Genomic DNA, 12,074 nt, shown 5'->3' with positions numbered 1-12,074 from the left:
CCGGTTTCGGTTTCGGTTTTGCCAAATGTTTCGGTTTCGGTTTTGGTTTTGTTCCTTTAAATTTGTTTCGGTTTGGGTATTCCAAAAAAAAAATGGAAACAAGTTTGACAAAAAAAAAAAAATTATTAAATAAATATGTACCTTCCAATGTTTGTTTGTGGAGAAACTAAACATTGTGATTAATTTTAATTTATATAAAGAAAACACCTCTGAATCAATTAATCAAATTAATAGCCAGGGAAAGCATTTTTAGGACCTAAAAACCTATAAAAAAGGCAAAAAATAATAATGAAATAGGCTAGAAAAGGCACAATAAAATAGCGAAATAGGCACTAGATATCGCGAAAAAGGCAAAAACCATTTGTTTAAAAATGTTGATTTTACAAAGAAAAGGAGAAAAACTATGTACTAGTTTCATTATATGAAAAATTTCTATTTTGAGTCTGTCTATTTTCTCCTTTCGAATTTTGAACTCACAAAACTTTAATCTCTATAGTTGTAGTAACATTAAACCACAATATGCATTTTAAAATTTTCTGGTAGCATTTTCATTCGATTTTCGTGAAGAAAAGCCTTGAATGTACTAAACGTGCGCTCGACGTGAGTTGATACAAGTGGCGCCCAATTTAAATATGGAACGTTTTAAACCTTCATATTGTCAGGAAGAAGAGCACAAGAAATTTTCTTAGTCATATCTTATACGCCATTTTATATGAAGGTTTTGCTTTTATTGAGCGCTGCGTACTGGCCTTTAAGGTAGGAAAGGCAAATATCTTAAAAAAGGCAACATCAAATGTGTATATATGGAATCAGAGAAAGCTAAATCGAATATACTCTACCTATTTAACAGAATAAAGGCAATTTCCATAAAATCCGTTCCCTGCTAATAACCATATTCCACCACATTTGCTTAGATCTAAATGCAGAAATTAGTTTATTATATAATAAGGGTTGTTGCTGATAGGTATTTGATACATATAGGTAAATGTGATTTTCACAGAAATTTTGTTGATATTATTTAAAATCACAATGTGTTAAACGTTGAGGAAAGAAAATCGAAAACTACATTCCAAGGATGATATTAACAAACAAAGTCATCACCAGATACACAGCAACAACGTCATCACCAGATTCATTTAAATGTTTCCTTTCTATTAGCTTTTCTTATTTACCAATTTATTTATTTGTTATCTTAATTTGTGCACGAACCTTCTAACATTTTAAGTTGGTAATAAAATAAACTAGCGATATCACATTTTGCTCGTCTATCCCGATACAAAATATCTGATTGGTGTGAAGCTAAAATTTTAATGACCATCTATTTTATATTTGTTTGTGTGTATTAAAATGCTTATGTTCTATATAGATTGTACTTGTTCGTATAATTAAGTACATATACGCGCATATATACATATAGTCCATACATACATATAATGCGTACTTATGCCGGCAATTTTTCTTACATATATATGTATATAAACCATATAAAAATACCTTAATAATTGCTAGAGATTCATAAAGATATGTGCATAAGGGTGGTCCTCAAAAAATCAAATGAACGATTTTTTTCAATCTCGCCTCCTCAGTCGGTAATACCACGGGCACCGATATCACATATAAATTTTGGTCCCGATTGAAGGCGGTTAAGGCGTATCCTCTATAGAGACTCGAAACAATTAAAACTAATTTTATTTTAATCTGATATCCAAAATCAATAGTGCCATAGTCGAAGATATCACATATGAATTTTGGTCCCGATTGGAGTCGGTTAAGACGACTTCATAGGGTAATCTGAACTTTGCCCCCTATGCGCCACCCCGTAACCGACCTCAATCGGGGCGAAAATTTATGTGATATCTTCAACTATAGTATCATCGACGTGGGGGTGAAGACTTAAGAAATCTGATGTAAAAATTTGCTTCCTGCATTTAAGGACCACCCTAATGTACATATATACATACATCTGTACCGTTAAAGTATGTTAAAAGCGATGCGTAGTAAGCGAGTATTTAGTAATTTGTATCACAGAATTTATGAATATAAGAGAGGTTGGGTGAGCGTTGGCAATGTGAAAATTAACACATATACATACATACATACATATGTACATAAGTGCATATAAAACTCAGATAACTAAATTAAAAACACCGTGTGCGCTGTGAACAAGGTAACTTGAAAATAGAGAGCACAACTGAGTAAGAAATGTATCAAAACATGAATACTAGCCTAGTGTTGCATAAACGGTTCTTATTAGGATGGTCATTTACTTTTTCTGAAAGCAGTTCAGGTAAATAAACTTAAGTTCATTTTTTAAAATAATCACTTAATTTTTAAAAATCAGCAAAGAAAAAATAAGTGGTAAAAATTTGTAAAGAAGTAGTGTCCCTAATTATGTGGCCACCACTGTATATAAATAGCTTTATTGCAGAATATATTAGCTCTGTTCATGAGTTCTCCGGTAAGAAAAGTATCCAGTCACTTAATCAGCCTCATTGCGGACGTCGTAAATTAGACTAAAATGCACGACTCGGAACCATTGGCATTGCCTAGGTCACCATGACTTTTTTTCCACCTGCCAATAATACTTTATAAAAAACTAATGAACATTAAAAGAAAATTAGAAACTTATCAAAACGTTGAACTACCGTTTTTTCGTGGGTTGTTTTTTATTATAGTAGTAATTTTTTTTTTAATTTCAGGATTTCATCTTTTATTCCGAAAGAAGTGAAAGTCCTTCTCAAACGCATTAGCAGCCACAAAACTACATAAATCATAAATCAACATTCTAAATAACTCTAAAAACTGACTTACAGTGTGTTGAAAATAGGGAAATAAATGCAAATATAAAAAAATTCCCTTGGAAATACATATAATCAATCTAAATAAAAAAGTGCTGAAAAATCGGTGTTTAGAAAAATAATTTTTTATCGATCTAACTTTTGTAGAGTGTGTCAAAAGAAAGTTATCATACATTTCGACTGAAATTTGTGTTACAAAAATGTCCGAATCTGCCGCCATACAAAACTCCTCCGCGAGAAATAAACATTGCCCGCCGCCCCCAAGACGAAATAGTAACAGTGGTGGCGGCGGCGGAGACTCGGAATATCTTGATATAACCAAGGAGGAGTTTGCGCGTATCGAAGATGCTTTAAAAAAAGAAGAATTTCGTAAATTATTTTTCGAATATTGTGAAGAGATACAAGATCCGGAAAATCGTAAACTCTACGAAGCAGAAATCAAACAGTTCGAAGCGGAACGCGGTGTCGACGTTCGTTTTATAAATCCAGAACCGGGATTCGTGATTAAAACCTCAGCCGATGGGGTAACAAAGTGTTTTGTAAATGTGGCGAAAAATGCTGAAGTGGCGCGTCCAACAAATGAGGTGTGTCTACACCCAGAAACGGGAAACCGCGGTCTTAGCTGGGCCATTCCGCTGGCTCAGGCACCACCACGTGAAGACGTGGATGCAGAGAGCAAACGTTGTCGAGTGTACGATGTGATATTCCATCCGGATGCATTGTATTTGTCACAACGAGATTCCGCTTTCCGTAAGTGCCTCATAGATACGGCGCTGGACGCTGTAGAAAGGGAATTCAAGGTGAGCAGATTCCAAACGGAATGAAAAAAAAAACCAAATAATAAACGTATCTTCTGTGCTACTTTTCATTTTCGTTTTAGGTAAAATTAGATCGCACGAACTTGAAATTTCCGAAACTGCAATTTAAGGGCATGGCGCGGCCAATTGTGATACGAAAATTATCCAAAAATGCTCCATCGGAGTCGGCTGAACCACATCCACTTGATGACATATCGCCGGCGAGACCTTCAGCTGATGCTGACACACCTAAATTAATACCGATGAAAACACAGAATTCAACAACAAACCCCGAATTCAACGTTCCCAAATACGTCATCAAGCATCGTCGTGACATTGATCTCACCGAATACACTTACGAATTGGATGCTAAGCTGAGTGTGACGGTACCACGTGAGCTGGTCATTGAGATTGAGTTGCCACTACTCAAGTCGACTGCCGATTGCAAATTAGACGTGACTGCCAAGTCGTTATATTTATTGAGCGAACGCTCTGGTGCCAAGTATCGCCTCAATTTAGATCTCCCTTATGCTGTGAACGACAAACGCGGTCAGGCACGATTCGATACGGATAAGCGACAGTTGGCTATTACGCTGCCAGTTGTGCAGAATAATCCAAAAAAGCAACGCGCTATGCACGATACACTGTTTCAACTTAATCGCGAGGACAGCGGCGTTGAGAGTGACATTCGCGAAGATGCAAATTTGCAGACAAATAGCGAATCACCGGTTGAAGAGCTAAGTGATGCGGTTGAGGAAAACATCAACACCACATCAGGCGACAATGCAAACTGTGAGTATAATTTGGATGTAATTTTTGCACGTTTCAAATATAAAGGTAACGGTTTCTAAATGTATTTATCGACGGATTTTTGAAGGGAAACTTCTTTACCGGCGGTAATGAATTAAAGAATTGTCACGAAAAAATTCAACAAACTCGTCAAAATTTCGAGCTTTTTTATTTATTTTACTCATTTATTTAAATCTATGGTTTTACAGAACCTAACAGACTAGATAACATTTAACTTAAAACTAATAATAATTTGGTCCCAAGGCCAACTTAAAAGAACAGATTTACTTGAAAGATTCTGAGTATGCAGTTTTGCAGCCCATTGAATTCGGGTAGAATAAAGGACAATCTTCAAATGGCTAAAAATTACCGTTGACTTTTTTGTCCCACACAATTAATTTTTGCATAGAAGAAAACCGTAACATCTTCGACAACAAAATCGAAAAATTCAGCGGCAATTTTTAGCCATTTGAAACTTGTACTTCATTCTACTAGAATTCAGTGGGGTGCAAAACGGCATACTCTGAATTTTTCTAGGAAATTTTTACGAAAGTTTGTAGATTTTTTTTTTTATATTGCATAAAGTTTGAAACTTGGATTTTCACGGGTTTTGTTAAAGAAAAAACTTTAGTTTTATAAAAAAAAATAACCAAAAAAATAAAATGTTTAAACTTGTCAAAATGTGGTGCGGCGATAATTTGTTCGACCGCTTTATAAACATAAANTCTAAATGTATTTATCGACGGATTTTTGAAGGGAAACTTCTTTACCGGCGATAGTGAATTAAAGAATTGTCACGAAAAAATTCAACAAACTCGTAAAAATTTCGAGCTTTTTTATTTATTTAACTCATTTATTTAAATCTACATTTAACTTAAAACTAAATATAATTTTGTCCCAAGGCCAACTTAAAAGAACAGATTAAATTGAAAGATTCTGAGTATGCAGTTTTGCAGCCCATTGAATTCTGGTAGGTAGGTAAAGGACAAGTTTCAAATGGCTAAAAATTACCGTTGATTTTTTTGTCCCACACAATTAATTTTTGCATAGAAGAAAACCTTAACATCTTCGACAACAAAATCGAAAAACTCAGCGCAAAACGGCATACTCAGAATCTTTCTAGGAAATTTTTACGAAAATTTGTTGATTTTTTTTTTTTTTATTGCATAAAGTTTGAAACTTGGATTTTCACGGGTTTTGTTAAAGAAAAAACTTTAGTTTTATGAAAAAAAAAAAAAAATTAAAAACAAAAAATTTGTAAACTTGTCAAAATGTGGTGCGGCGATAATTTGTTCGACCGCTTTATAAACATAAATACATACATATATAATACATGAAACGAACAAAAAATTTGTCGAGTGAAGTTTCATTTTCGTAGTGTAGCCCAGGTGCACTAATTTTTATGATGAATTAAATATTTTGGGTCTGTTATTAATGTTAAAAAATACCAAAATCATTTCTAAATATATTTTTCCATTTATTACTAAATAGCACTTGGATCGTGCGTCNATACATACATATATAATACATGAAACGAACAAAAAATTTGTCGAGTGAAGTTTCATTTTCGTAGTGTAGCCCAGGTGCACTAATTTTTATGATGAATTAAATATTTTAGGTCTGTTATTAATGTTAAAAAATGCCAAAATCATTTCAAAGTATATTTTTCCATTCATTACTTCATAGCACTTGGATCGTGCGTGCCTACTGGAGTAACACCACAATTATCTTCGACGGTTAGTGTTCCAAGCAATTTCCTCAAAAGCTCCATTCAGTACCAGCTGCCCCCCAAATTCGATTGCAATGTATTAGACAACGTTATGTCTTTGGTCCTACATGTCCGCAATGTGCAGCCGGAATCAATTGTAATGCTCAAAAGTATGAAGAGTGCACATCTGCAGTTTTCCTCGATTGGTAGCGGCTATTATCCCACACATTACGCATTTTACTTGCAACTACCCGAGGCCTGCAATGCGCAAATATCCTCTTGCGAAGCTGAGGCTTGGGAAAATAATGTAGTACTGAATCTCAATTTAGCCACCTCCTGTGAGAGTATACAAAACTACTTAGTCGGTATCGATGCCAGTGACCTGAAAGAGTACACCATAAAGGGTAAATTACCAATAGGCTACAAGTCTCGACAATCGCGTAAGAAGTCACCACCAACGCCACCGATATCACTTTCTTCCTCACTGGATATTTCGGTGGAACGTTCGGAATGTGAGCGCTCTGTCGAAATTGAAATAAAGCCAACTAACGAAACTCAGTCCACGTGTACGGCCAACACAACCGAAGACGAGGATGGGCTACCCCATGCAACCGAAGCGGCTCCGAAGAAAATGAGTAAAAAACAAAAGAAGAAAAATAAGAAACGCCGCTCTCTTTCCGAATCTGTGTGCGATGATATTAAAGTGTATCAGAAACAGCAGCAACAACAGCAGGAACAGCAGAAACAATTTCTAAAAGAGGCTTCCAAAACTATAAACGGTGATTCGTCCAACTCGCCGGATGAAAACTCATCACCAGAACGCTCCGACGTGATTGCGCCCGCTTCGCAAACACAGTCGGTGGCTGTACCAAATGGCATGCAACAACGAAAGCAGCGAAGCTATTCGGAGTGCCGTAGTGGCGATAGCGTTGTGAGTAGCGGTGGCTCTACTCTACCTCCCTCTTTTAAGGGCATTTTGAAACGCTACAGCCGCTATGGACCGCGTCCGTCGATTTCGGATAGCTGTTCGTCTATCGACGAATGCTCGTCGTTCTCGTGCTCTGTGGACGGTGGCGTGGGGAGCAGTTTGCGCTTCTCACAATCATTCAGCGACATACCAGAGGAGAATGTCTCCAATGGACTTTCGGAGAGTTGCAAAAAGACTGTTAGATTTAATGAGGTTATCAAGGAGCAAGTGTTTAGGTGAGTTTTTGTTTTGAGTTGAAATAAAAACTTAAAACAAGTAATATTTACTTCAATTTTTGTAGCAAAATATGGACTTTTTTATCGCTAAATTGCTCAATTTATAAATTAATTGAATTCGTTGAGCGGCTAATAAAACAATTGAGCAACGTTTATTCAATATAAATGATCTATTTTTTTGTTTTTTGTTTTGTGTGCTTAAATTACTTTTAAATTTACATTCTGCTTTCATTTTAGGCTAAATTCTAGTATTTTGGGGCAACGAAAGAAGAATCAAAAACGTCGTGATCGCAAACAACGTGCTTTGCAGCGTCGCCTCAGCGAAGGCGATTCCGCTGATTATGAAGACAACAGTAAGGTGAGTGTGTGCTTGGTTATTTTAAATCTAAAGACAAAGCAGTTATGCAAAGGAAATGAATACATAGTACCATAACCGTCTAATTCTAAATTTTTATGGAAACACCCATATGTAAATAGTATGTATGTATATATGTAGGTATTATATAAATATGAACAGCGACTTGCTAAAGGAAAATAAATAAACTAATGATAGCGATGCCCACTTGATGTACCCATTTACAGATGATGAACAACCACCGATATACGTAGTATATATGTATGTATGTATTTACATATGTATGTATATAGTGTACGTTAACAAGGGCCACTTGTCGCCCCGTCTGCGGCTGTATGTCTGGCGCACGCCAATTTAGCCATTCAAGATTTTATTCCTTAAATTATACAAATCTCTTGTGTTAATATGTATGTACCGACATGTTTATGTAAATATGAGACGGTCACTCGTGCATTTTATTCGTAATCACTCGTCGACTGTTTGTTCAGCGCCTTTGTTTATTTCTTAGCTTAATTACTGCACCGATTGTAGCATTTCGCTGCAAAAGTAGGACAATGTTATTTCTGAAATCGTTTGTTTATAGTCTTTTCAGTGCCCAATGTTGTTATTGCATATTTATTCCCCATCATCGATATGCTATTAACATTCGCCGCAGGTGTGAATGTGTGTGTGTAGGCACATACATATACATACATATATAATAGAGTAGAAGGGAGGCATTATAACGACAAACTGCATAATTCGATTTAATAAAGTTCTTTTTTTAGAAATATGTATTTTATTGCTACTTTCTTCTAACAATTCCCCTTTGGTCTCCTTTCAGCCACTGGGTTTTGCTGAGTCTCATGCAACGTACTTCGCATCGAAATCCAGCGGCGGCGATAATGCCGACAACAGTATTCATAAGCCGACACATGCTAGTGGCAAACATGCCAACAAATTCACTGCCAACAAACAGCAACACTTCGCAGCAAAGGGTGGCCACAAATCGGCACGTTCACGTCTGGAGTCTCAGGAATCGTCGGATGCCGATGCACACAAGAACGCTATGATGTTTGAAATGGACATGTAGTTGTCTAGTAAACACAAACACAATCATTATTAAGCAGCGACACACTTATGTAAGTGGTGCGCAATTACAAAAGCAACACAAACAAACCCACCCGTCAACCGTTATCATTGTTTCACACTTCTAACGAGCCTACCTAGTAGCTATATAGCCGTGCAAGGATTCGTTTATGCAGAAATTTGCACCACACACGTTTACAATATATTATTATTTTTTTCAATATTTGTATGTATATTTACAATTGAATTTTGCCTTAAATGTATAACGTCATTAAGTAATTTGTATGCTCAAAATATTTGGAACCGCGCTGCCCATGCATTAGATAGATATATGCACCAACATTTTAAATGTGGATAATTGCATGCAATAGATTTTTGTTATGTTCAGAATTGTTTGCAATTTTTTATTGTAAACAATCATGATTATACACTGATTGAGATATTGTTCGAATTGCTATGAAATTTTTAGCGTTTAAAGAAATTGTAAATTGGCTTTATGGATTATTGGAGCACCTTTCAATCACATTTGCATGAGTGTCATAAAATTATTAAAATTAATTAATAAATGTAAGGGAAAACAAATCAGCGATTACCTTACTTTATTTATTAAACAACAAATCACAAATTATTAATTGTACATCTATTGGCAAAATTTTATTTTGTAATTTGTAAAAAAAAAAAAACAGTAATGTAACAATACTACCATCATCATGGTGTGCATTCGTACATGAGTACATAATTATGTACGTACAAGTTGTGACATTTTTTAATACAATACATGCATGTTCCCTACGCTCTTCACATGGGCTCGATACATTTTGAGCACTAATGTTAATAAAATACTTGGAAATTTTAAACCTGATATTGATTTAATAAAGTGTGAAGAGGTCAACCTGTGACGCGTCCAAACCTGTTGCCTTTTACGCATCCATGTACGACATTCCATATAAAAATTAAAACCTCTCGTCTAAGAGACTGCGCATATGTTCGAGTTGCTGTAGATCTCGCCGCTTCACCTCACTAACAAACAATACTGGGCAGTCGAGGGAACAGCAATTCAACTCTCCTACTCGCCCGCAACATGCTTGACATATCTGCTGCACCAGCTGATAACCCCGTTCAATTTTAGCCATTTTTGCATGCAGCGTAACAAATGTTCGTTGTGGTTGTTGTACGCATACCTCACAGATGCCCTGCTTTGTCTGGCGCCCACAGTCAGTTATACAATTCGTAACTGAGAAATACTGTGAAATTGTGCTTTTCTTCGGCTGATGCGCTGTAGCCACATAATTACCACTATTGAGTTTATTAGCTGCGGATACTGGTGGTGCGAGTAGAAGTTTTCGCGGTAGGCTAGCGAACCTGGGATGGATGGTACAATGCGACAATCAAAAGTTTATTTCAATATAATTCGCCGAATATTTTACCATTCATTCACATCGGCTCCAATGAGAAGGAGGCAGCGATTAAGAGGAGGTATAATAGCCTTGGTAATGTAATAAACAGCGTTGATCTTCAAGCCTTCGTCCTCGAGTACTTCATGCGGACTGCGCACAAGCCGTATCAATGGTACGCCTGGTGGTCCGTTGACAATTACGAATGGAACGCGCTCACCACAACGCGGCACTCGGCGCGGATCACTCTGTACCCATTTTCTACAAACGGAGCAAATCAATTTTCGGCAATAATTATTATCGTTTGTATTTTTACAAACCTCGTCAATTCCAGCGCCGGCACGCATGCGGTCGGCTTGTAACCCTTCAATCCGCGGAACTCCTTCGCAAATATTAAGTCTTGCAAATTGGCACGTCCAGCCAGCAGTTTACTAAATTGGCGGCAAACATATTGTTTGATTTGGCTCACATCCGTCGTTTCGAATAGGATGCGCAATACCTTCTCTAGCATCTTTGCAACAGCCGGACAGCCGTCTCGGCGCACTGTCTCAATGCCCTTAGCCTCGTACACGGGTTCCGTTTGATCTGCTGTTTCGTACATGTAGCCAACATAACGTTTCTTTGTCTGCAGTATACAGGGCTGATACACTTTCTCCAGCTTCAACTTGACCGGCTGCGGGTTGTCTTTGGTGACCGCCTCTGCGATTTCCTCGCCTATTTTGAAAGCCGTCTCCCGGTTTCGTCCAGGCACCTGCACAAACAACGAGTCAGTATCACCGTACACGACCCGCACGCGCCACTTTTCGTTCGACTCGACCATTCGTATGGCGCGTTCTAGCGTCTCGCGGCCTTTTGCAACAACCGAATCACCCACTTCGACAGCCGGCATGCGGCCACTGAAATTAGCCGCCGTATATCCGTAAGTTACATTCGCCATGAGTTTGAGACCCAGCTGACGGGAGTGTAGTACACGCTGTAGCGCAGAGTTCGATCTATCCAACTTCATGGATTGCTTAACCATTTGACGAGTATTCAGGATTTCACTGAGCATGCGCGGCAAAATACCCTCGCGAACAGAGGCTTTAACGAACACCACACCACAGGGCGATATGGAAATGAGGTCATCTTCCACCAAACGGCGCAACAATGCTGGCGAAACGCCCAACTGTGACGCTCCAAATTCGAATGGGGGAGAGCTGCACAAAAGTGGATTTAATTAATTATTTAATTATTTAATAAGAAAAAAATGTATTGTAGGCGCGCAAGGTGAGGTAAAATGAACACTTACTGTCCTAGATGTTCCACACGTCCTAAGCAAGTGGAAAAACAGTAATTATAAGCGATTATCATGCTCGGGTAGAGGCTTTGAAAATCCAATACTATGACTGGATCCGAGTAAAACCGCGACTGCGGTTCTAAAATGAGAGGCAAATATTCAGGGGCTCTCATGTGTGCGCGTTGCTGTACGCTCGGCGACAGTGGTACCAGATTACGAGGCTTTGCTATCCTTCAAATGAAAAATATAAGTTTACTTTTTATTATTTTATTTGTACCGGATGTTCGATTATACGTATTTTTCCAAAACCGGGTTTCAAGTTAGTGTTAAGCAAATTAAAATCAGTGAACAATTCACGTTTGGTCCTATATTAACTTTTTTACATTTTTTCTGACCGCGCCGTCATGGTCGAGTTCTTAGATGTGCCTACTACCACACGGGAGGTCCATGGTTCAATTTCTGGTTCCAGCAACAATTCAAAAAAAAAAAATTTTTTCAAATAGCGAGTGTACTTGTTCAATAAAAAAACATCTTCGGAGGTGGGGTGAAAAGGTAGATCTCTCCATTTGTGTCACAACATCAACGCAGGAGCGCTAAACATTCATTTATTGGAATCAAATTTTATATACTCTTCATCTCCAAATGAGTAGTCCACTTGAAAAAGCCTTGAAAACTTCGAAAAACTC

At 37.4% G+C, this 12,074-nt stretch overlaps 2 protein-coding genes across 3 annotated transcripts in view; one reads left to right on the top strand and one right to left on the bottom strand.

Annotated features, from left to right (window-relative positions):
• The first annotated feature begins 2,649 nt into the window (after window positions 1–2,649).
• LOC108370162 (protein kintoun-like) lies at window positions 2,650–9,536 on the top strand. Of its 2 annotated transcripts, none has more exons than XM_017625428.1 (5): window positions 2,650–3,598; window positions 3,679–4,387; window positions 6,071–7,295; window positions 7,533–7,653; window positions 8,474–9,536. In XM_017625428.1, the coding sequence occupies exons 1-5, from the start codon at window positions 2,999–3,001 to the stop codon at window positions 8,720–8,722; spliced, it is 2,904 nt and encodes a 967-aa protein (XP_017480917.1). In that variant the 5' UTR covers window positions 2,650–2,998; the 3' UTR covers window positions 8,723–9,536. The 2 variants fall into 2 exon arrangements, with proteins under 2 accessions (XP_017480917.1, XP_017480918.1); XM_017625429.1 differs by lacking the exon at window positions 8,474–9,536 and adding an exon at window positions 7,792–8,063.
• A 22-nt stretch (window positions 9,537–9,558) lies between these two features.
• Window positions 9,559–12,074, bottom strand: part of LOC108370160 (DNA polymerase zeta catalytic subunit-like) — a gene marked incomplete at its 5' end in the record, with an annotated part of 10,243 nt that continues 7,727 nt past the window's right edge. Inside the window, 4 exons of the mRNA XM_017625426.1 lie at window positions 9,559–10,080; window positions 10,146–10,373; window positions 10,433–11,308; window positions 11,401–11,619. Coding sequence (XP_017480915.1) covers window positions 9,672–10,080; window positions 10,146–10,373; window positions 10,433–11,308; window positions 11,401–11,619 — 1,732 coding nt within the window. The remainder of the gene's footprint in view (window positions 10,081–10,145; window positions 10,374–10,432; window positions 11,309–11,400; window positions 11,620–12,074) is intronic.

The sequence above is a fragment of the Rhagoletis zephyria genome, unplaced genomic scaffold (assembly GCF_001687245.7).
Source record: "Rhagoletis zephyria isolate East Lansing unplaced genomic scaffold, Rhagoletis_zephyria_1.1 Rzeph_scaffold_04044, whole genome shotgun sequence".
Classification (NCBI taxonomy): Eukaryota; Metazoa; Arthropoda; class Insecta; order Diptera; family Tephritidae; genus Rhagoletis; species Rhagoletis zephyria.
This window is presented reverse-complemented; position numbering and strand designations above follow the sequence as displayed.

Coding starts and splice junctions, on each gene's coding strand:
- LOC108370162 (XM_017625428.1), top strand. CDS start 2,999: ATGTCCGAATCTGCCGCCATACAAAACTCCTCCGCGAGAAATAAACAT. Junction 3,599..3,678: donor CTGTAGAAAGGGAATTCAAG/GTGAGCAGATTC, acceptor TTTTCGTTTTAG/GTAAAATTAGATCGCACGAA. Junction 4,388..6,070: donor ATCAGGCGACAATGCAAACT/GTGAGTATAATT, acceptor ATTACTTCATAG/CACTTGGATCGTGCGTGCCT.